Source organism: Stegodyphus dumicola, chromosome 3 (genome assembly GCF_044657685.1).
Source record: "Stegodyphus dumicola isolate Sdum_Otavi_A_Nest chromosome 3, ASM4465768v1".
Lineage (NCBI taxonomy): Eukaryota > Metazoa > Arthropoda > Arachnida > Araneae > Eresidae > Stegodyphus > Stegodyphus dumicola.
The window spans coordinates 149117400-149143118 of NC_140770.1; the positions used below are offsets into that span (position 1 = coordinate 149117400).

General features: G+C 31.3%; 1 protein-coding gene across 1 annotated transcript in view; it reads left to right on the plus strand.

Moving 5' to 3' along the window:
• The first annotated feature begins 585 nt into the window (after window positions 1-585).
• LOC118197102 (mediator of RNA polymerase II transcription subunit 13-like) overlaps window positions 586-25719 on the plus strand; it is a 189829-nt gene continuing 164695 nt past the window's right edge. The window contains exons 1-6 of the mRNA XM_085813454.1: window positions 586-770; window positions 5509-5770; window positions 10588-10672; window positions 18784-18861; window positions 18953-19098; window positions 23985-24158. Of these exons, the coding sequence (XP_085669580.1) occupies window positions 702-770; window positions 5509-5770; window positions 10588-10672; window positions 18784-18861; window positions 18953-19098; window positions 23985-24158 (814 nt within the window). The 5' untranslated portion in view covers window positions 586-701. The remainder of the gene's footprint in view (window positions 771-5508; window positions 5771-10587; window positions 10673-18783; window positions 18862-18952; window positions 19099-23984; window positions 24159-25719) is intronic.

Sequence of the window (25719 nt, forward strand, 5' to 3'; positions counted from 1 at the left end):
CACACCTATTGAATTTGTCAAAATAAGGGTGGATGGTCCTCTAGCAATGGTGAAAGGGGTGCAGGGAGCAAAGAGGATAAGAACCACTGAATTATATGGAATAAAATTCCCCAAGACTCAGTATCTGATGCATAATGACCGGACCTGCATAGATGCCTTTCTTGAGCTTTTTTTTCCTATTGTACATAATCAGACGAAAATTACGCAGATTTAATTTTAATTTTTTTATTCCTGGAGATCTATTAGAAACTGATGTAGAATAACTTCATTTTAATCGTTCATTCATTTGTAAGATCACATTGTTCTTTTTCTCAATGTTGAGCACTTTCGGTCTATGAATAAAATCTCTGAGAAAAGAATATGGATGCATGTGACATATGGTTTTTCAGCCTTTAGAATAGATGTAAATAATAACTCAATATTTTATTAAATGTAAAGGTAATTTTAACCCAAAATATATTTAGAATAATTTTTTTAAAATTTCATCATGCCAGGAGATTTGAAAATTTCTTTATTATTTCGCGATTCGGAAAGTTTTATTAGTGGCCTTTGGCGGTTACTTCCTAAGTTTGTCGTCTACCCTTCTCCGTCTAAGTATCAGTTCTCGCCATGTTGTGTTACGTTATAGTTGGTTCTAAAGTTTCTTAACATTTTCGGTATGGTTTCTACACTTTCTAGAATAAATTACATTATGGGTTAAAATGACTACTTCTTTTGATTTTAAAAATGGAGCGAGCCTTGAAAATTGTCATACTAATTTCTTTGCATTGGTAAGAACTTTTAATTTCTAAATTTTACAAACCGTGTGTAGAAATTAGAAATTTAAAAAATAATGCATGTTTCATCTGCATCAGAAGTATTAAACTGATTTAAAAAATTTTTATCTATGTTTGATCGCGTGATATATACTTTCTTTTATGCCTCAAATATGTGTAAAAAATTGAAACAAATTAATATCATCAAAAGTCAGATCGTGTGTCAGCTGTTCATAGTTCTAGGATTCGTATCGCATATTACAGTTTCTGTCGTTATAAATATGAAAAAATTGTTTAGTTTCTATGTTAATTAATGAAGATTGAACGATGCAATATGAGATAATTTAACAGGATCAAGAATTTAGTTAAGTAATATGAGATGAATGTGTAAATGTTGTTAATTTTACTTGATCTTACGCCATACAGTGTGTAATGCAAAGGTACAGTGTTAATTAACGGAATTATTCTTTTGTACTTTTCATTTTATTGTTTGTATTGTAAAAAGTATTTAATCATTCAAAAGTAGTTGCATGCAACAGTTGCAAACATTCTTGCATTATCAAAATTTGTAAGTTATCATTAAATTGTTTTTTATTGAAATAGTAACATAAGATTGATATTTACATGTGAATAACATGGTGATATGTTTACTTTGGCAAATATTTGTTTGACAACTAAAACTGGATATTATGTTGGAATATTTTGAATATTCATCTAGGGACTTCTGTAAGCTTTTAACAAATTAAGGTTTGGAACTACTCTCATATGAGCCCTCAGGTCGCCAAATGGTGAGAAACTCCACGGTGCCATATTACTATTTAAATTTTTTGTCTACATTTCGAACTTTAAGCCTAAAATGTCTCAAAAAATGCTTTTTTCGCACATGCAAAAACCACGTTTTGAACACGTAATTTAAGCTAAAAATTCGAAACAAAAACAAAAAATTTATGTAGAAAAAGCATAAAGTTTCTAACCAAAAATATTTGACAAGAATCCATGTACACAGCGATATGTTCTAACTTAAAAAAAAATATCTATGATTTGCACAATCTAGGCAGCAAAAGAATCTACGAACTACGCACACCTCGCATTAATAAATTAACATAACAACAATAGATTTCAAAGAATACTATGTACACAGCATCCTGTTTAAACTTTAAAAAAATATCTATGAATTGCACAATCTAGGCATTGCACACAAATCAACAAATTAAACTAAACTAAAATTACAAACAATTAAAAAAACAACAGGAATTCATAGTAAAAAAAACAATGACCATAACATTCTACAAAGTAAAAACAGTAAAATAAAATGCACTTGCCATATAATACATACGTGAATAAAATTTCGCTAGTTACACAATGTCTGTCAACAAAAGTGCCACGATTTTGCTATATCACATGCCTTTCTGCGATTCAAAATTTCAAAAGTAACGATAAAAATTTCCTCCAAAGTTAACTTACTACATGAAAACCACAAACCCACACAAGTCTATCAGAAACACCATTCTTCGTCTGACTTCTCATATCAGCTCCGCATTTCAGACACGCCAAACTTCGTTTTAAAAGTCGTGACTCCCATAGAAATTCCTATAATGCATTTCTATCTGCATAAACACACCCTTGAACAAAAGACTCGTTAACAACTCCAACATTGTACCTTTTAATACTAAATTTACTTTCCACACAATCTAAAATACATGACTGAAATCTTGCCACCACATCTCCAAGTTTCAACGTCAAAAGAGTTGCCATACAAACAGCATTGTCCACCAAACCATCCCACAGCACGAAATCGCGCCCAAAACCAGCGCAAAACACATATAGCCACATTTGGTGATCTTAGGGTGCATATAAGAGTAGAGCCTAAGGTTTTTGCATCATTAAAGGTATTGCCATTAAATAAAGAATAACATGTAGATATAACTTTTTTGTGCCACTTAATAAGGTGAAAAATGCAAGAAATGCAAAAATTAATTATTTCTGGAAATTTTGTGCCTTCTTTAGCCAGTGGGATTTGAACCTGTGATTAGCTTTGTAATATATCAAGAACAGCCAACTACTTGAATCATATTTTTTATGAAGTTGCTAATGCATCATATTCTGAAGATCATCCAAACATTTTAAGTTAAACTGTTACCAGCAATACAGAGGAAAATTCTTCAACATTTATGTAATTGTAGATTAACACTTAAAAATCGGCAGGGGAGGGGGAAGGATAGCCTTTTTGCATTTTACTTTTTTACTGTCAATTTTTTTGGATATAACCAGAACCTTTATACGTTATCCATAATTTTATACTTATTTTTATCATGTTTTCTAAATTTAAAGGCTAGTTTTGTCAATTTTACCATATTTTCACACACACATATATATAAAAGAATGTAATGAGCTTCTACATGCATTCATACATTAAACATAGTATAACATTTATACTTTTTCATTTATGCTTAGTAAGCTAAAAATAGACTAGAATAACTTTTGGATGATTTCTGGTTTTTAACAGTGCTTATGTTGTAACCTGTTAAACAAGTTGAATATGTTGGAGTGCTGAGTTCTTGTTAGATAAAAAGTTTTGTTAAATTGATTTATTTAGCATCTGAAGAAAGAGACGCTTAGTATTTAATAATAGTTAACATATTAACTGATGTATTAATCAACTGGTTATTGAATTGATCACTGAATTGTCACATTAGGGTCGCATTTCCAAATTATGTGCCTGTAGTTGCAGATTACATACGGATGTGTAGTGTTAGACTAACATGCAAGAACTTATAATTAGGTAGATTAGATTTAAATTAAAATTCTCATCAGTGGATGAATTTATTGGAGGACAAATGTGTGAGCAAAAAATTCTGCTAAAAAAGCTTTGTCCTCAAAATTGATAGCATTTTAATTTAAATCTGTGCCAAACACAAGTTTGCTGTTTTGTTTATTTTTAAGTTTTACTTTTGTATGTTTCTGTCCTTTCTTAACATGAAAGAAATTATTAAATTTTTCATACATCAGTCTATTATATGATTTATTTTGGTTTGTGTATTGTTTGGGTCAGAATAGAAGTAGGTGTAATCAGTGAACATTCCAGTATTAAAATAAACTATTGACATACTTGAATAATGTAGTGCATTACTGATATTTGTATACCATTTATGAATTTTTCATTTAAATACTTTATGATTTTGCTGTTGAATTGAATTTTATGTGGTGTAAGTGCAAAAAATTGGATTTTAATAAAGTTAACACATTAAAAGTTAATAGTAAAAAGACAAAAAAAAAAAAAAAAATTGTTAGCCATGTTACTAAGAAAACTAAATGTTGTTATAATGAACTGGGACTGAAAAAAAATATTAAAATGTATGCCAACAACACTGCATCAGGAATTCTAAACATATGCTGCCATGCAGCTTTTAAAAATTTTGTAGTTGTTGTATGTAGTATTATAAGTACAAAGAAAACAGCACTTAATAATAAAGCTGAAACGGGAAAAAAAAAAAAAAAAAAGCTGGAGTGAGTGCCAGAGCAGACTGGGTACCTCAAGCTCAGCGAGAGTGTAAAAAAAAACTTAACAAACCCTTTTGGGCAATGGTTAGTGCTTGATTTCAGATTTTATTTATTTATTTTACAACTGATGTTAAGAATTTACAAATTATATGTAAAAGAGACTGTTAGTACTTCATAGTGTACAAAAAAAAACCAACATTATTAATCAAATTCTGTCAAACTTTCCTAACTAATAAATTACACTGGCTATATACAATATACATTGGCAATTTATATTTTCCTTGCTGTAATTTGTATGTCCTCTTCTGTCATTCTGAGATAGTGGTACTGTTGTTACCTGATTTGCTATGTGCTGAATTATTAATCATTTTCATGTTTTTCCTTGCTTCAATCACCATATAAATTTCAAGCTGATGTGCTTTATTCCAAATGGTTTCCCCTTTAATGACCAATAAAGCAGATCTGTACTTTCAAGCCTTTTAACAGCATTATCTCAGCATCCTGCTTGAGAACATATTTTTGAATATCAAATAAGCAAAATCATGTGTTTTGATGATCAAGTGTAAATTGTTAGCTGTTATATGGCAAATTTAATTTATGACTAGCTGGGAGACCAAAACTCGGTAATCTGTGTTATGAAGTTATTTGTGTGACTGAAATTCTATTATAAAATGAATACCTGTAATATTTGATTATGCTCATTTTTGCATATTTGAGTTTTTGTTATTGTTGATATTTGTGTTTATATCAAAATATGCAATTTTGCAAAAATTATTTAATTTTCAACTATTTTAGACTTTGAGATGTGGATTAGAACTGAATGTCCAAGGCTTGAACCCAGCCTTGATTCCGAAAGCTGGAATCCCTTTAGCCATTACTGGTCCCACATTACTGTATTGCTATAAAATTTGCGGACTAACTTATGTCTCTTTAAAATTGTATCTTATCCTGAATGCAGATAAGAGAGTGAGAAGAAATAAGAGTGTTATGATGCTTTTCTTCATTTTATGTGCATAATTAATTTTAAAAAAGCTGCAAATAAGAGTGTTGTGATGTTTTTCTGCACTTTATGTGTATAATTAATTTTAGAAAAGCTGCAACATTGTATTGTTAGTGTTAACAATTAAGATATGGTTAAAATAAGCCTTGTCAGTATGTCCGTCATTTGCAGTGTTCTAACCAGCTTAGTATAATCTGAAATGGCTCTGCTGTAAAAATTTTCAAGATTGGTTATGTTGTTCTTTTATTTTAGGCTGATCTTAATGGTATCAAATGGAGAAAATTTTCTGCAGATATTGTTTCTGTTGATGTATTGGAAGATCCTGTTTTACTGTCATATAGCAAATGCGTTGCAGCTGGCATACTTGCAGTCTGGAGGCGAATTATCGCACAAAAACATATTATTCATCAAACACCCCAAGAAATCAGTAGCTTGTGCTGTAATAAAGAACTTTGGGTATTCTGGTATGAAGAAGAACCTGATCTTTCTGGTCTTATTTCATCTAATTTAATAGGTAAATAGTTTATTTTGTATATTTTAAATCTGATTATTAAAGAATAAATATGAATTAATATTTATCACTAAATAATACAGTCAAAAGTCTTTAATCCGGACTCGTCGAGACTTCGGTGATTCCAGATTATTGTTTTTTCCAGATTATAGATCATCAGTTTAAATCTGGTAAGATGGCATGCAGAAATTATAAAATAAAAAATATGAAACCATAATTTATAAAATAAATAGCAATTATGATCTAAAGGGTATCGAAATTTACAAAAAAAAAGCTTAATATTTAATTGTTTAATTTATTAAACATTTCTTTCAACGCGCGTATGCGTAAAGCATACATTACATATTTATTTGTTTGATTTATTAAACATTTCTTTCAACGCGCGTATGCGTAAAGCATACATTACGTATTTATTTGTTTAATTTATTAAACATTTCTTTCAACGCGCGTATGCGTAAAGCATACATTATGCATAGTCGAAATTAGAAAATTGCAACCAGAAAACTATTTGATGTGTATTCATGATATTTATAATGACGAGGAATTTGATTTAAATCATATCAAAGATGGAGTACATCGAGATGAAACACAACATTTAGTAAGGAATTATAAGCCAAATAAAATAAAAACATCTGCCCTGAAGATAAGGATAGTGCTGACAGATCAGCTTCCAACTCATTGCGCGCCGTGACGTTTGCCACCTTCCCACAGAGCAGCATGAAATTGATAAACAGATTTCGGAATGGTTAGAGAGTATATGCCTTTATCCATTTTTTGCAGCAATTCCACTTTTTGATGGACATCGAAACATGCTTTCGCTTTGTAGATCCTTTGGCAGCTCCAGAATCGAAAATTCTTTTTGACATAATCGAAAGTTCAAGCTTACTTTTATAAAATTGCTCTAACGGTCTGCAAAAAATTATAAGCCGGATCTAATTTGAACATTAAGGAACAACGCAATCTGCAACGTTAACTCAAATAGATAATTAGATAATGTTAGCTTAGCTTATACCGTCTGTTATATATTAAACGTGCACGCGTAAGCGTATTATGCGCATGCACAGGATGTTTGTAGCTTTGAGGTCCGAATTATTGATCATTCCAGATTATGGATGTCCGGATTAAAGAATTTTGACTGTATAAATAAAATAGTGCTTGCCAGATGATAGTGTCTTTAGTATTTGTGACTGCTATAGCAATTGCAGCTTGCCTCCAAAAATATCTGTATTTTGGTAGAGGAAGGGCCAGTTTTCTTTTTATAAGATTCGGGGAAGGGTGTTTGAGTTTTGATTATTTATTGAGTCAGGTATGTAGAATAGACACTGATACTTTCATGTTAACTGCTGCTGATAACTTTATTTGATATAAAGATAGCAATAACTTGCTGTCTACTACCCTGTTGAAACTGTGCCTTTAATTTTTGCCACCCATTGATGAAGCTTCTTATATGAGAAAAAAATTTAAATAAAATAAATGTTGTGTAGGATTTCTATTTTGTTCTTCATTTTTGAGAAGCATACATTCATTTTTCACACAGTCGTTTTATGCAGAATTTACATGATACAAGTTAGGTAATGGTCATGTACTCCTCTTTCCACTGTTTTTTACACCAACGTGAAAATGAACTTTTAGTTTACAATAGCCACATAATTTATACATTTGTATCCAAAAGTCTGTTTAATGTGATTTTAAATAATTTTGTTTTTAACAGAATATATTTGGTAAATATATGTATTTTATGCTACAAAATCATCATATTTTTTTAATAAAAGAATAATGTAAAAATACTTCTTGATTATATAACTGTAGACTGTTGTTTAACTCTACATCATTAAACTTTCATAAAATTAAGGAGCCCTTTTGGTTGTATGGTACAACTTTTGCTTTTCATAATGCCTGACTGTCTGTAGCTTCACTTAAAAAGAAAGTAATTTAGAGGAGTGGTATTAAATTTTGAAAATTAGAGTACTTTTAATTTTTTATGCATTTTCTCAAGTACCCATTATTAATGTTAGGAAAGTTTCATGATCATGTTGCTTTCTGCAAAATCAGTCTTAAGTGTAAAAAATAATTCAGCTGTTATTCATTTTTACTTAATGGATTGTTTCCTCTAGCATGATTTAGAAACTTTTAATTTTTGGTAGCAACTTAAAAAGTATGGATGAATACTAAGGTGCAGTTTATAAGTAAAAATAAGAGCTTAAGTAGCTGCAACTGATTTCTTTTAATTTATGGAATTTAATTATATTAGTGCATCTATTTCTATGTGCTTTTAAATCTAATATGTTCTTACTTAATCTTTTCTTGGCTTCGGAAATGATATATACTGCATAATCCAATCCCCCTTGAATTTTCAAGAAGTAATATCAAGGGCACAACTTGTCATATCGTAGCTAAATTAGAGTCCCTTGAAAGGTAAAATACTGAAGAACTGTCTAGCGACTGCTTGCTGAGTTGTAAGTAACAAGTCTAAAGAAGGGTTAAATTATCATTCATTCCAACTCAAAGTAAATGAACAGATGGCCCAATCTTGGGCATACAATTAGCCTCCACTTGGGCTTTAATTCAAGATAGAAAATATAAAACTAATCTGTACTAAATAAAAGTAACCATCGAAGTTACACAGAATAAACTAATGGAGTTTGCTCTATTTAGAAATCACTGGAATATACTAGCAGGCACGTAGCAGTATGGCCGCAGAACGGCAAACTTAGACTAACAACAACAATGTGGCCAAAAAGCAAAACATGCTCTCCAGCTGAGGTGACCCAGACTTCAGCTTAAATACTCGTTTCTACCTCATTTGCATAAATCATAATCCTGAAAAGTCATTCTGGCCGAGAAACCTAGGTGGAAATTTAGAATGTGTAGGAAAGGCTTGTTCCAAATAACTATTAGAATAACTATAATTAACAAAATAACTATTAGAAAATTAAACCCTACAAACTGTTGAGTAAGAGAGCAGTCCTATTTTCATTTTTTGGCCCATATTAATAATAGGGAACAACATTGAATAATGCAAAGTCTATCGTAGCTAAATTAGAGTCCCTTGAAAGGTAAAATACTGAAGAACTGTCTAGCAACTGCTTGCTGAGTTGTAAGTAACAAGTCTAAACAAGGGTTAAATTATCATTCATTCCAACTCAAAGTAAATGAACAGATGGCCTAATCTTGGGCATACAATTAGCCTCCACTTGGGCTTTAATTCAAGATAGAAAATATAAAACTAATCTGTACTAAATAAAAGTAACCATCGAAGTTACACAGAATCAACTAATGGAGTTGGCTCTATTTAGAAATCACTGGAATATACTAGCAGGCACGCAGCAGTACGGCCGCAGAACGGCAAACTTAGACTAACAACGACAATGTGGCCAAAAAGCAAAACATGCTCTCCAGCTGAGGTGACCCAGTCTTCAGCTTAAATACTCGTTTCTACTTCATTTGCATAAATCATAATCCTGAAAAGTCATTCTGGCCGAGAAACCTAGGTGGAAATTTAGAATGTGTAGGAAAGGCTTGTTCCAAATAACTATTAGACTAATTAAGACACAATGACACACCGAATAAATACTAATTCAGAAGTCGAACAACAAAAATCAGCGTTATATTTACAAAATTTTCATAGGACTAGTTTCGATGGTTTTACTGAACCACCATCTTCAACTGCAAAACCGCAAATGAAAAATGCATTTTGCAAAAATGCATCGAAACTAGTCCTGTGAAAATTTTGTAAATATAACGCTGATTTTTGTTGTTTGACTTCTGAATTAGTAACTATTAGACTAACAAAATAACTATTAGAATAACTATAATTAACAAAATAACTATTAGAAAATTAAAACCTACAAACTGTTGAGTAAGAGAGCAGTCCTATTTTCATTTTTTGGCCCATATTAATAATAGGGAACAACATTGAATAATGCGAAGTCTAATAAGGTTAAAATTTGAAATCAAGATATGAATAATAGTAATGTCTGACCTGGGCTCTTGAAAGCTTAGTTTTCAGTAAGAAGATATAAATGAAATGATAATGAAACTGTAAGTGAACAAGATTTTCTCAAAGCAGAAAATATATGTTTTAAATGATCATATTTTTTTTTAACACCATCACATATCAGAAAAAATGTTTCTTTTTCCCATTAAACAAATGAAGGATGATAACAGCTATCTGTAGCTAGTGATTGAGCTTATTTTGCCTAAATGTCAGAGGTGGCGTAGCTAGGGTGGGGCAAGGGGGGACATCTGTTCCCGAGCGTAGCATACCAGGGACGCCAAATTGATGCTACGAAATTTTTTAATGAAATGATTTCCATTCTTGGCACACAGAAAGGGGTGTAAATTCTTCAGTTGTCCCAGGGCGCTGGAAACTCTAGCTATGCCCCTAATAATAATTATTCTAAAAACCATTGTGTAGCAAAGAATAGTATTTATTATTAACAATAAATTTCATTTTAATGCACAAAATTTTCAATATGGAAAATTAGATGAATAAATATGCTGTATCGTAAAATTTATTATTTTTATTTTACTATCCTTTAATATATTAAGTTTAAAATTGAATCGTTTTGATATGAGAAGGGGCAAATAATTGACCAACAATGGACATTTGTCTTTGCAACTACAAAATAAAGGACCATTATCAAATAAATTGCTTAAGTGCAAAATTAATGGGAAGTAATTCAGTAAAAAAGAGTATCAAGCCAAATATAATTTTGGACTTAACATTAGGTTGAGCTAAAATCAAAAATCTAAATTGCATAATTTTTTATTTTTTATTGCAATTTCTTTGATATTTTTTTATTATTATTTTCAACTAGAAATTGAACAAGGATCATGGGAAAGTGGTTTGTCTTACGAATGTCGTACATTGCTTTTCAAGGCTCTGCACAATCTGATTGAAAGGTAAATATATGTTTTTCTTGTATTGTAATAGTCAAATAAATATTTGAATGATACATATTATCCCATCGACTGTAAAATTGTTACTAAGCAGCATGATTTAGCCAGTTATGGACAAGCATGACGTAGCAATGCACACATAACATCTGCACTTTTGTTTGTTGTAACTCTGATTGATTCTGGATAAGCCATTTTTTTAAACAAAAGTATGAAGTAATTGTTATTATTGTGCTTTTCTTGAATTCTGAAAAAGTTCTTATAATTAAGGACTGCTTTCTACAGAACAGCAAGCAGCAGATTATTTTCAAAGATATGCGATAATCAAAATAAGGATATTGGGTCATCAAAATAATTGTATATTAATGGACACCATATGGACAGCTAAATATGGGTTACAAAATAGAAATAAATTAGAACAATCACCTGTGAGAAGTTTATGTGGGTAGTGTTCTAAACAGAGCCTCTGGTAAAATAGTGGGGCTTAACAAAACAGTAGAAATCAATGAAAGCCTTTTTACAGAAAGCAAAAAATAAGCAGATGAAATACTGATTATTTAAATAAAGAGGTGTCAGTTCTTTCAGAATTTCTCAGGAATGATTGGTGTATTTTTGGTGGGATTTCTGTCCACTTTCATGACTAAATGGTACTCTACTTTTCTAATCGATAAGGTAATATGCAAGTACTATTTCAATTATATGTTTTTCACATATTTTAATACTCGAATAAATATTTGAATTATATGTATCTTTTCCTTCTCTTGATGATGTTCGTGTAGTGGTTTTGTTTCTGTACAAGCATATTGTTATAGATGGCTCTTTGATGTAGGTAGCTGTGCTAAGTTTACGTATGATATAATTAAATATAATATTTGAGTATTAGGTATTAATGAGTTATAATATAGATATACAGTCGAAAGTCTTTAATCCGGACTCGTCGGGTCTTCGGTGATTCCGGATTATCGATCGTCAATTTAAATCTGGTAAGATGACATGCAGAAATTATAAAATTAAAAATATGAAACCGTAATTTATGAAATAAAGAGCAATTATGATCTAAAGGGTATCAAAATTTATAAAAAAAAAAAAAAAAAAAAAAAAAAAAAGACTTAATATTTATTTGTTTACTTTATTAAGCATTTCTTTCAATGCGCACATGCGTAAAGCATACATTATGCATAGTCAAAATTAGAAAATTGCAACCAGAAAACTATTTGATTTGTATTCGTGATATTTATAATGACGAGGAATTCATAGTCGAAATTAGAAAATTGCAACCAGAAAACTATTTGATTTGTATTCGTGATATTTATAATGATGAGGAATTTGATTTACTACATTAGATAAAATACTACATTTAGTAAGGAATTATAAGCTGAGTGAAATAAAAACATCTGCCCTGAAGATAAGGATAGTGCTGTACAGATAAACGTCCAGTTCATTGTGCAACGAGATGTCCCCCCGCAGAGCAGCATGAAATTGATAAACAGATTTCAGAATGGTTAGAGAAAAAAAGGATATGCTTTATCCATTTTTTTTGCAGCAATTCCACTTTTTGTTTGATGGACATCGAAACATGCTTTCGCTTTGTAGATCCTTCGGCAGCTCCAGAATTGGAAATTCTTTTTGACATAATCGAAAGTTCAGGCATACTTTTATAAAATTGCTCTAGCAGTCTGCAAAAAATAATAAGCTGGATCCAATTAGAAGATTAAGGAACAATGAAATCTGTAACATTAAGTGAAATAGATATTTAGATAATTTTAGCTTACCTTATACCGTCTGTTATACATTAAACGCACATGCGTAAACGCATGCGCAGAAAGTTTGTCGCTTTGAGGTCTGGATTATAGATCATTCCGGATTATGGACGTCTGGTTTAAGGACTTTTTACTGTAGTATGTAGTTTTGAAATACAGGGTGTTTATAAAGTTCTGGACCCATTTTGATGTTTAATAACTCATAAAATAATAAAGATAGATTAAAATTAATAACGTAAATGGTTAGATAGACTCAAAAAGTATCATGACCCTTGTAAATGAACTTCCATGTGTGTCCCCTTTGTCACACGGAGAATATCAAGTCGATATTCAATTTCACTCCAGGTACTGACAATCATGTTGGCATCCACAGAGGCTATTGCTCTTTTAATTCTGGCTTTTAGGTCATCAATGTTCGACACTTTCCTCCTGTAAATGTTGTCCTTTACAAATCCCCAAAGGAAAAAGTCCAGCGGCGTTATATCAGGTGATCTGGGTGGCCAAGGAATTGGACCTCCTCACCCAATCCATCTTCCTGTAAAATGGTCATTTAAAGAACTACGAATGATGGTATCCTAGTTGCGGAAATATGAAGTTTTCCAACACGTGTAAGTATACGACTGATGAGACCATTTTTTTCTGTAAAAAAGAAAGGCCCAATGACTCGGTAGAGCATTAGTCCACACCAGCATTAACCTTTGGGGAATCCCTTTGGGCGTCACGGTCTTCATGGGGTTTTCAGATCGCCATATGCATCCATTATCCAAAAATCCATATCCCCAACCATAAACCCATATCGCGGCCCTCAATGAATTGGAAGTTGATCTGTCAGCACTATCCTTATCTTCAGGGTAGATGTTTTTATTTTATTTGTCGTATAATTCCTTACTAAATGTAGTATTTCATCTCGATGTGCTCCGTCTTTCACATGATTTAAATCAAGTTCCTCGTCATTATAATTCGCTTCCGATAGTGAAGAACGTGACACAGAGGTTATTGAAAACGAAAAAATTTCGATTGACAAATTAGTCGGTATTCTCGACACAGCAATTATAGGACTTGAACAGCGGAACTTTGTAACTAAACAAGAAATTATGTCTGTTTAATAGAATTAAAGAGAAAGTATTATCACATGAAACGAAGCAACTTAAACAACTTACATTGAAAGAAATGTTTAATAAAGTAAACAAATAAATATTAAGCTTTTTCTTTTTGTAAATTTTGATACCCTTTAGATCATAATTGTTCTTTATTTCATATTTTTAATTTTGTAATTTCTGCATGCCATCTTACCAGATTTAAACTGATGATCTATAATCCGGAAAAATCGATAATCCGGAATCGCCGAAGTCCCGACTAGTCCAGATTAACGACTTTTGACTGTACTTCCTTTCTTGCCGCAGTTATTTCTGGCAGCCTTGGCATCAACAATAGTTTGGCGATTTTTTACGGCCCTCGAAACAGAAGAGTACCGTTTGTTTATATCATCATTATTTTATGGGTTATTAAACATCAAAATGGGTCCGGGACTTTATAAACACTCTGTATTTTGCAATTTTTAAAAATGCATAAAAAATTCCAACATTTTTATTGACATTTTAATGTTTTAACAAGAACTATTTATAGTTTTATCGGTTAATATTCCATAATTGGGGTGAGCACCAAACTTGGCGAGAGCTTTTTATTTGGCGCGATTTTTATTTGGTTGTGGTTTCCGACTGTATGTTTTCTTGTGGCAAATCTACAGCTTTATTTCGGTAATTGTAAGAGTGCAAATTTAGTGTAGCCAGAAGATTTAAAAAAAAAAAAAGGAAAAAAATTAATTTTGAAATACTGCATTTGTTATTATATTTATATAAATTTTTGCAGAAGGTTATGTTATTGTTGGTGGGAGAATGTTAGATTTCAGATGACGTGAAGTTATGAATGTTTTTATTTTATTTTATTTAGTTAATTATTATTATTTTTTAGCTTTGTTTCTTGCATGTGGTAGTCGAAAGATATGGAATAATTAAAGTTTTGAACGAAAGTAGTTTAGCGTGTTGAATTCTACAACGTTTATTTATCATTTAATCAATTTCATTTACTATTCTGTTTACACATAATAATCGCTGTTTACCACTGTAAGCAAAAATTTGCTATTTTGTTTACATTTAAAACTCACTTCGCTCTGCGCCGATCTGATAAGTGTATATATTTATTTACTCAATAATTATTTACAAGAATTGTTGATTCTACTATTTTATGATGAATTACATAGATAGGAGTGTGTTTTTACTTGCAAAACTGTTATCTCATTTTACTATTCTTTTTACACAAAATAACGGCATTTCACTACTGCAAAACTTAAAAGTTGCCTTTCTATTTATGTTTAAAAATCACATCTTAGTGCTTTCATTGCCATTAAAAAATTCGTCAAATTTTGAATTCCAAAATAATTTGGCGCCAACGTACACTTTCCTAATACAGGGGTGTTTGTGCTCCGGGGATTTTGAACTTCGATCCCCGGATCGTCGTTCAAAAGGAAGTAGGAATAATAATTAATTATTTATTTTGATCTGGGTAATTTTGTTTGCTTTGAAAGCAGAAAACGCAGGGTCAGTGTGTGTGATGAAAACTTTTCCTTTCTTTCTCCAAAGGCAGTGATAATGCGTGAAAAGGGGGAAAAAACTTCTTTTTTGTTCTTTCCTTATTGCGAGTTATGACTCATTCCCCCGGTTCTCGGACATTCTCTTCTGGATTCTTTTCGGCAAGTAGGTGCGGCAGAAAAAAAAGGGAGAGACTTCGTTCGACCTTCGATGTGCGATCACGTGACTCTGGGTTCAAAGGTCTTATCTCTCCTGGCGTGGCGCCAATAAGTAGAGAAGGGGAATTTTTTGCGGTATTAGCTATTTGTCATTGATCGCTTCTCAACTTTTTTTTCTCCGCTGTGTAAAATTTTCATTTCATTTATTGATGCACATGTAAATTTTTCGTTTCGTTTATTGAAATATTTTTTTATTTATGTACGCAAGAGAATTTCACTATGAAATTTCTCGATATAAATAGTGATATTATACAATTAGAAGAAGGTGTCCGGAATGCATTTAGGTGGAATTGGATTGAACGGAGAGATGGTAATGGGGATATCATCGGCACATGGTGCAAGAAAATAAATGTTGCTGGACAAGCATATTGTGTTTTTTGTAACTCACTGCTGACGTATGGTGGGGAAGGATTCAAGGCTTTCACAAATCATTCTAAAACTGTGACGCACATAAAATATTCAAAGTGCATTTAGACATTCAATGACTTTAAGTAATTATCCTAATTCAAAAAATACTGATGACTTACTGGAGACTGATGCTCGGCCATTGGATATAGTGACAAGAAAAGCACGCCAAGAGGTATTAATAACTTCGTTTATCGCCGAGAATTCTCTTTCTTTCAATGTAGCTCCCAATTTAATTGAACTCTGCAAACAGTTGAGCCGCGATCAGACGGCACTAAACTCATTGGAAATGTCCAGGACTACTGCATGTTATGAGATGAAATATGGGCTCGCAAAAACTATTAAGGAAAATATCATTAAAACTTTAAAGGAGACTGCATTTTCTCTAAATTTGGATGAAAGTACTAGCAATGCTCAAGAAAGTATACTGGCAATATTGGTGCAGTTTTATGACAACAATCAAAATGAAGTTGTAGTTCATCATTTTGCATCTCTAAAGATGGAATCTTGCAATTTAGAAGCTGTTTTTAAAGCAGTTGTTAATACTATTGAAGAAAATAATATTCCATGGGCAAACTTAATTAGTGTATTAATGGAGTCGTGTAACACCATGCGTGGAAAAAAAAAGGGTGTTGAAACCAGACTATGATCAAACAAAGCACCACACTTATTAGATATTGATGGTGACACATGTCACACAGCTAATAACTGTACAAAAAAATTTGCTTCATGTTTTGATAGATACTTAGAAGATTTGTTTGATGACATCTATTTTGATACGAAAAGCTGCAGTAAAAGAGAAATTTTTTTCAAAATCTGTGAATCCCTTGCCATTAAAAAACTTAAGCCCTTGAAGAGACCAGACCATAGGTGGGTGTACATTTTATGTGTTTTAGAAAAAATCAAAGATCTGTGGGATGCTCTTATTGCATTTTATTTTCACTACTTGGATAAAACTGATAAAGGGGATTATTTTTCTTATGTTGAAACTGTATACAATAAAAGAAATATTTCTGCAGCTCAGAAAAAAATTGTTGAAGGGGTGTATTCTTGCTTGCATTCCCAACAACTGACAAAGGATGCTTTAGCTCGGAAAAAAAGAATACTAAATGGGTTATTTGTTATACAAAACAAAACTTTATTGCACATGGCATTATATTCAGCAGTATTACCAGAGTTCAACACATGTATTAAATTATTTGAAACAACAAAAAAAAGCAATGCTTCATTTAATACATTCCAGTATTTATAAATTGATGGCAAAATTTTTCTCTTTTTTTATGAAGCCAGAAAATATAGAGTGCACATCTTATAATGATTTATTAAAGGTTGATATCACAAATCCAGAATTCCATCTACCTAGCAAAGTAATATTTACTGGTGCAGAAGCTTCCACTCTCCTGAAGAAATTATCAAAAAATCATCCAAAAGCAAAAGAATTCCAAATTTCTCTGATGAAAGCTTATAGTAATACAGCACAGCATATGAAACAGAAATTACCCCTTAGAAATTCATATCTAATTAGTTTTACAGCATTAGATCCAGAGCTAAGAGGTAAAACCAGTACAATATTAGCTTTTGAAAAATTATCATCTTTTATGTCCCATATTTTTAGTGATAATGAAAAGTCAAAAGTAGAAGCTGGAATAAGGTTATACCAGAGTGATATTGATATCACCAAAGAAATGCTCTACACATCTGATGAAAGTGGAAATCAAGTCAAGTGTACAATTGATAAATATTGGTCTAAAGTTTTTAATTTAAAAGATGATTTCACAAATGATTATAAGTATCCTACATTGGCTAAATTGGTCAAAGCCTGCCTTAGCTGCTTCCATGGCTCATTAGTGGAAAGTGCATTCAACTTAATGGATACACTTGTCACTGACTATAGAACCTCTCTTAAGATTGATTCCCTAGATGCAGTGCAGACTATTAAATATGATTTAATGGCTTCTAAAGAAACCTCATGTGAAAAATATGGCTAAAAAAATCCAATGACTGATCCAATTCACAAAGATCTCTTACTGAATATGAACAGAAGTTGGAAAACATATCAAGAGGACTTAAAAACATGTATTTCAGATGAGACACCTATAAAAGTCTCTGAAAAACCTTCTACATTAGCAGAAAAGCAAACTGCTTTCTTTCAATGCGCGCATGCATAAAGCAGTCGAAATTAGAAAATTGCAACCAGAAAACTATTTGTGTATTCATGATATTTATAATGAGGAGGAATTCGATTTAAATCATATCAAAAACAGAGTACATCGATATGAAATACTACACTTAGTAAGGAATTATCAGTGGGATAAAATAAAAACATCTGCCCTGAAGATAAGGATAGTGCTGACAGATCAACTTCCTGTTCATTGCGTGCTGCGTCATCCTCCCCCCCGCAGAGCAGCGTGAAATTGATAAACATATTTCGGAATGATTAGAGAATCAAAGGATATGCCTCCATTTTTTGCAGCAATTCCACTTTTTGTTTGATGGTCATCGAAACATGCTTTCGCTTTGTAGATCCTTTGGCAGCTCCAGAATCGGAAGTTCTTTTTGATATAATCGAAAGTTCAACTTACTTTTATAAAATTGCTGTAACAGTCTGCAAAAAATAATAAGCCGGTTTCAATTCGAAGACTAAGGAACAATGCAGTCTGCAACAATAACTGAAATATATAATTAGAATTTTAGCTTAGCTTATACTTTCCATTATACATTAAACTCGCGTGCATAAACGCTTGCATAAAGGTATTACGCATGCGCAGAAAGTTTGTAGCTTTGAGGTCCGAATTATGGGTGTCCGAATTAACGACTTTTGACTGTATATATTTCTTAATTTCAGGCTTGAGTGTAAGTAATTAATAATTTGTTTCTTTATGAGAGAAGTAAGATCATCACGTTATTTTTTATGTATTAAATTTTATGAAAAATATCTAATTATTTGTTGTGATGGATTTTAATTGATATAATATTTTTTATGCTTTTTTGTGTAATTAGGAAATTAAATTCTCTATCTGAGCTATTAATTTTATATTTTCTGTTTCATCCGAGTGCAAGCATTTCACTTATGGTATTTTAATTTGTAAATATATATTATTATTCTTTGTAACTGTATTTAAATTTTCTCTCTCTTTTCATTTTAGGTGTTTACTTTCCCAGGGATATACACGATTAGGAAAATTTTTCATTGAACCTCAAAATCTTATTTGCAGCAAAAAAAAGTAAGGATTTTTTTTAAAAAAACTAATCTTTGTAAAAATCAGTATTTAAAAGCCTTGTTATTTAATATAATCTTTGACTAATTTTTTATAGAAATCAAATAGCTTTTGGTTTTCATTTCTTCTTGCATGGGGAAAGTACTGTTTGTGCTAGTATTGATGCAAGATTGACATCATCCATTTATTCCTTGAGTAAGTGCCATATAACTGCAGCACAGACACAGCATAAAGGTGTTAAAGGTAAAATATTTATCTGAAACTTTTATCTAAATAAGAAGTTTTAATAAACATTGTAATTTATTTGAGAGTTTAACATCTGCTATTAACTAATTAACAGTAGAATTAAAATTTTTGAAGCAAATCTATTTACTTTAGCATTGCTGTTTTGACTTTAAACTACCAAATAAAAACCAAACAAAAATAGTTAATGTTGATCTAAGTATTCATAATCTAACAGAAATTAAACTTTTTGATAAAAGAAAAGATTTTAATTTTTCTACTAATAAAACTTATAAATTGGAACTCCAACATATCTAAAAAAGTTATTGCAAATACTATTAATAACCAAATTAGCAGAATTAAAAAAGTTTGCCCTGAAATTGAAACACAAATAAAAAAATTCTAATTCTCACCAAAATTTCAAAAGAAAATGAAATTCCTTTAAAATTCATTAATAGTCCTTTAAAGAAATCTGGAGTAGTCTACACCCTATAATGCTTTTTAAAAGTATGAATTTTTTTATCTGAAAGCTCCAAAAGAGAAGGATAAAGAAGGATGTTTTAAAGGGTTTATATGATTTTATTTTTTTCTCTTAATTACTATTCTGTTATTAAATAAGGGCCTTCTATATTCAAGGTCGTCATGATAAGCCCATGACGTGAAGACTTTTTGCTTTTTTAACAATGTTCCTTTACTTCCTTTTTCAAGCTTTCTTTTACCTTTTTCTGTAATTTTAAATAAACAAATTTAAAAATCTAAAATTTAACTTTATGGATTCTTCTACTGATATCTGCAAAATAATCATTAAAAACTCTGTGGGCACCTTTTGGAGTCGACTATTTTTAAAGAATAATTGATTTTAAAACTGATTTAAAGTTTTACAGTGAATGATCTTCATTATTGCCGTTTTTGTTTTAAAAGAGTCAGAATTTACTTAAATTTCATTTAACTAGTAAAGTAATCTTTTTGTTTGTTAAAATTAATAAAAATTTTCATAGAAGTATCAAAAAGTTTTTATTTTGGTTTCAAAACTCCATCTTTTGTTCCAATTTTTAGCCTTTTGAGTGAATACTTTCTAAGGTATTTTAGTTTCGCCACTGAAGTCAAAAATGGCAAACCTATACGTCACTACTGTAACGATCTCATTCATAGTTTCGATTGTGTTCTAAAGAAAGTGCTTAAGTTGTTAATTACTTCTTGTGAGTTTTAATTATGTCTTTTCACTAAAATTGTATAATTTCATTTTTAAAATTCTTTGGATTATGTGCTATTTGTTTAAAGGTAAAATTTTGATTTGACCTTATCACTGAAATATTTTAGTATTTTATTATTTCACTTACATTTTCAATTCTTTAAATAGAATTCTCTTTATTTAAGATACAAGATTTAATTAGTTTTTTCCTTTCTTTGGGGAGGGGCCAGAATGTTCGGATGAACTATTATGATTAAAATGCATTGAAATGGTTTATATACTAATTCTGGATACAGAAAAGCAAGGATTTTTCTGGAATAGAGATTTCAATTGATTTCATTGTTCCTCCTCCTGATGAAGTGGCATTAAAGTTGTTTGAATTCCTCTTCTATTATGTTCGTTTTTCTTTAAATTTCACTGATTTTTTGAATTGGGGTATTGCTTGTTTAAAGAGTTTTCATTTTAACATTTTTTAAATTCTTTTTTGCATTTATAGGATTATTTGAAATTTATTACTTATGAATTCAATTTTTGGTCTTTGTGAAAAATTAAATTAATTAGTTATAAACAATTAACTATTTGATTCCATTTAGTTTTGTGCATTTATCTAAATTTCTTACTTTGTCTTTACTGATAATTTTTCAGCAGCTTAATGCACAAAAATATTAGGCATGATTATATTTTGTTTTTGAAAAAATTATTTTGTAATTATGAAATATATATATACATACCTGCCAACTTTTCCGAATTTTCGTAATTTTTACGAAAATGCATTTGTCTTTACGATTTTACGATCGTAATCCATTTTTTATGATTTTTTTCCTTTTTCAAGTGTTTTTAGTGATTTTTGTCGAAATTTTAGCCAATTCAGCGATTTTTGCCAATTGCATCGTTTTTTACTGCCAACTACCGACTACTTCGAATCCAGTAACCTGCGGTTTCTCCCAACTCGCCGCTTAACCAGCCAATCCAATGCGCTGAACTTGTTTCTCCCACTCTTTTTTTTTTGTGGGCGCCAGATTATTTTTTTCGAGTTCGTTTCAGCAGCAAGGGAATTACTCAGCGAGCGTGGATTGTCGCATTCTGCTTTTTTTTTTTTTTTTTTTGTTTGCACGTGCTACGAATTTTCTTAATACGTCGTTGTTACGAAATGAGTTAAAAAAAACCGTATTCTCAATATTTTCGGTCTGCCTACAAAGCCGAATTTCCAACAATTAAAGAATCCTTCAAAGGAAATAACTATGCATTTTGCAACGTGTGCGTGTGTCACTTCATAATAAGACACGATGGAAGAAGCGACATTGTGAAGCATGTTAAGTCTAAAAAGCATGAAGTCAATGCTTTGGCTTCGACAACGTCTAAGAAAGTGGATGATTTTTTTTTCAAATTCAGCTATGAATTCGGATGCCAATGTCATTTTGGCAGAGTGTTTGTTTACTGCATTCCTCATCGAACACAACGTGCCGTTAAGCGCTGCCGATCACGCCTGTCAACTTTTCAGATGGATGTTTCCCGACTCCAAGGTTGCTCAGAAATATGCTTGTGCTTGCACGAAAACATCTTCTATTATGAACGAAATTGCTTGCGATGCACAAATTAAAACGATAGCTGCACTCCAGAATTCAGCATTTTCGGTGTCAATCAGCAACGACAGCGATTAGAAGCTTTACCCCATCGTTGTCACATATTTGCTACGGGGAAAAATATTGCCTCCTTGGTAATTAATGAGTTAAAACAACTTAACATCCCAATATCAAACTGCATTTCATTTGGTGCAGATAATGCTCATGTCATGGTGGGTGACAAAAAGGGTGTAACCTCTTTCCTCAAAAAATAACAAAATGAATTAATTTTTATTGGATGCCCATGCCACTTAATTAATTTGGCAGCAGAAAAAGCTGCAGCTGCTTTACCATTAAATATTGACCAGCTTCTGATTGATGTGTTTTTCTATCTGGAAAAAAGTGTAAAAAGGAAAGAAAACCTAAAGAATTTCCAAGAACTGTGCTCTAGTGAAACAAGAAAAATTCTGAAACATGTATGCACGAGATGGTTATCCTTAGGCAGAGCACTAGGAAGGTTTATTGAGCAGTGGGATGCATTGCTAAAATATTTCCACGAAGAGACCAAAACAAAACCACAGATCCCATCAAATTTGTCGGCATATAAGATTCCGAAAACCAACTTTGTTAAATGTTATGAGGAAACTAATTGTTATGACAGGAAATTTTCCAAAGAATTTTTGGCTAAAGCCAAAAAATGCACTCTAAATTCATTGCAATAATTTTTTTGTGTAACATTAAGTTCTTGTTTTTTGTTTCCTAATAAATTTTTTAGTTACTACTTAATTGAGATTTACTAATGTAAGTACAATTTTCTTTTTTCTATTTGTATAAATTGTTATTTTTTTAATATCAAAGCAGGATATTAATTCGTCGTGTTCTTATTTTGGAGAAATCTTCTGAATTTTTATCTTTAGAGGTTGGCAGGTATGTATATATAATTCATAATAATTTATAATAAGAAAACTTTCCATATACCATCTCCAAGGAACACAAATTCAATTTAAAAACAGTGAATGAAAAAAATTTTAGGCTTACTTTTAATTACTTTATTTTAAATTTATATATTATATCATTACATGGATACAATTCATCATCAAATATATTCTTCATATGTTTGAAGGCTTACTATAAAAGCATAAACTAATATAATATTTGGAAGAAAATTAATCAGACATTTTACTGTATTCAGAGAGGTTTGATTGTAAACCATGTTTGCTGTAGAATTGTGATTGTAGCTTTTTTTTTTCGGGGGGGGGGAGGAAGCCTCAGATTGATACGCTACAAAGTTTGAAATTTGGAAATTCTCCTATCCTAACTCACCCCTCCGCACACAAATTCCCCTTCCCCCATTACAAAATCAAGGAGTGGAGACTATAATACTCAAATTAAACTGGCATGCCATAAATGTGACTTTGGACTAAGTGAGAATCCTACATGTCCTTTCAAACACATGTTGGTTAGGTGATCACACCATGGCTGGTGAAAGTATGGTTATTGATGTTGTATTGATGATGATTATCTACCATGACTGCAATCATACTTTTGACCCTTGAGTTGTTGTGGTGGGCTATCTGACCTAAACAGTCAGTGAAGCTCAGTGTTGCCATGTCTACATGTTATTTTACTAGATTTAAACTGATATATAAATCCAGAATTGCCGAAGTCCAGGCTGTGTTCCAGATCTGGGACTCTGTACATGGATACAATATTGTATTACTTTGTTCATTGTTAAGCAGCTAAGATTATTTCTATTATTATAAATTACTGGAAACGCATGTTTATTGCTAAGCATCATAATCATACTACTATGAAATAAATTTTAGCTTACCTTTTTTTCATCAAAAGTATCAAAATTTTGTTAGCTGTTTTTAAATAAAGCCTTTCTAAACCTATTTTTAAGCTGAAAATTATTTTCTTTTATTAATGTTTTATTGTTATTTGTTGTGATGTTAGTGTGCATGTATATTTTGCTTTAAGTATTATTGTTTCAGCTCATTTCTATCACTTTTGTTATTTTTCGTAGATATTCCTTTGCTGTTCATTTTTTGAATAAAGTATTTTCCTAAAAATTGTCTTAGTACATGCTTAACATAGTAAAAATATTTTCTCCATTTTATATTAATATTTATTCAATAAATTTGTCTTTTCAGTAATTTTAAGTCCGTATGGTATGGAAGGTAAACTGACTGGTGTTGGTTACAAGTACAGTGATACAAACATGACGAATCTTCTTAATAGTTGGCATCAGTTTTATCCTTATCCAGTTAGAAAAGATAAAATGAAGATGGATAATGATCTTCCCAATGTAGTGGAAGTTATAACTGGTAATTTTTTTCAGCTATTTTGTAAATACAGTTAATATATATTTTCTTCCCATCTTTAGAACCTTTTATTTTGGAATTTTTTTGACATGCACCAACCTGACCATGAGCACAAATACACATGCGTCATTTAGACCAATTTATTGACAAAATAGGGTGGATGTGACATAAATTATGTAGTAGAGATTTTTTTTCACTGTTCATTTTCATTGCATATCCAAGAGCATTGATATGAGAAGGCAGAAAATTACTTTTAAGTGTTCTAAAATAATATATTAATTATCATTTGTAATTAACAATTTGATTCCATTTAGTTTTGTGCATTTATTTATTTTAGTATCAGTATGAGTGTTTTCAAAGCTTAATTTTGCTGAATATACATAATTTTATGACAGTGTAATAAATGACATATAATAATTTTTTATAATTATTTAATTATATTTTATTGTATAATTTTACAGTGTAATAAATGATGTTGTATAATAATTTTTTATAACTATTTAATTATATTTTATTGTATAATTTTCATTACTATGAATTCTAATACACTTGTTATCATTAATTAAGGAAAATCACAAAAATGGCAATTATTCAAAAAGTTACTTATAGAATTTAATGAAGCTGACCTATGGTATACAACACAGAGTAGGGCATAAAATAACTTGAAAAGAAATTATCAGGTGATAATTGTGCTGTAGAAATTAGCATAAGTATAAAATGAAAAAATCGGATGTGCCAGTTTTGTATAGGAAAATTACCTTCAATATGGAGTATGATCTTCCCTAGAAGCAATACAGGATATATAGCAATGTGCGATGCTGTCTATCAGTTCTGCATGAAGTGAGAGCCATTGCTCTTGCAAAGCATTTGCAAGCAGAAGTGGCAAGGGTCTGAAGAGCAGGATTGAGACCAGCTATATGTTTTCCTAGAGCATCTCAAACATGCTAGATAGGATTCATGCTGGTGATCAAGCTGGCCACTCTGTGCTGCATTTTTTGCTGCTGAAGATAATAATCCATGATGTAGGCCTTGTGTGGTCTAGCATTGTTGTCCTGTAGCAGGAAATCATCACCCTTTGCCCAAGTTAAGGGTGCATATAAGCATCAAAGATGTCATCCTTATAGGTATGAGCAAACTTGGTTCCACGTGGAAAGACATGGAAGTCTGTGTGTCCACCCAAAGAGATACCGCCCCAAATACAGATCCTCCGTCTACACCTCTTTTACGGATGTTTGATGGATGATAATGGATTCCATGTTCTATCCAAATCAAATAACACCTACTATATCTTTGGGGGCTGAACCTAAACTCATCCGTAAAGCCCTCCATTGATCAGCCGTCTAGTGGTCACATTGACTTGCCCATATCAAATGTTCCCTTCTATGATGTGATGTAAGCAGCATGCAAATGGCTGGTCACCTCACTTGCAGGTTAGCTTTGTAAAGCTTTGTATGCACGGTTGACTTTGCCTCATATTTAGTCACCTGGCCACTTCTGTCAATACTTCTGCCTTGCCTCTAGTCTCCCAATAGCTCTCCGTTGCAGTTCTTCGGCCAAATCATGC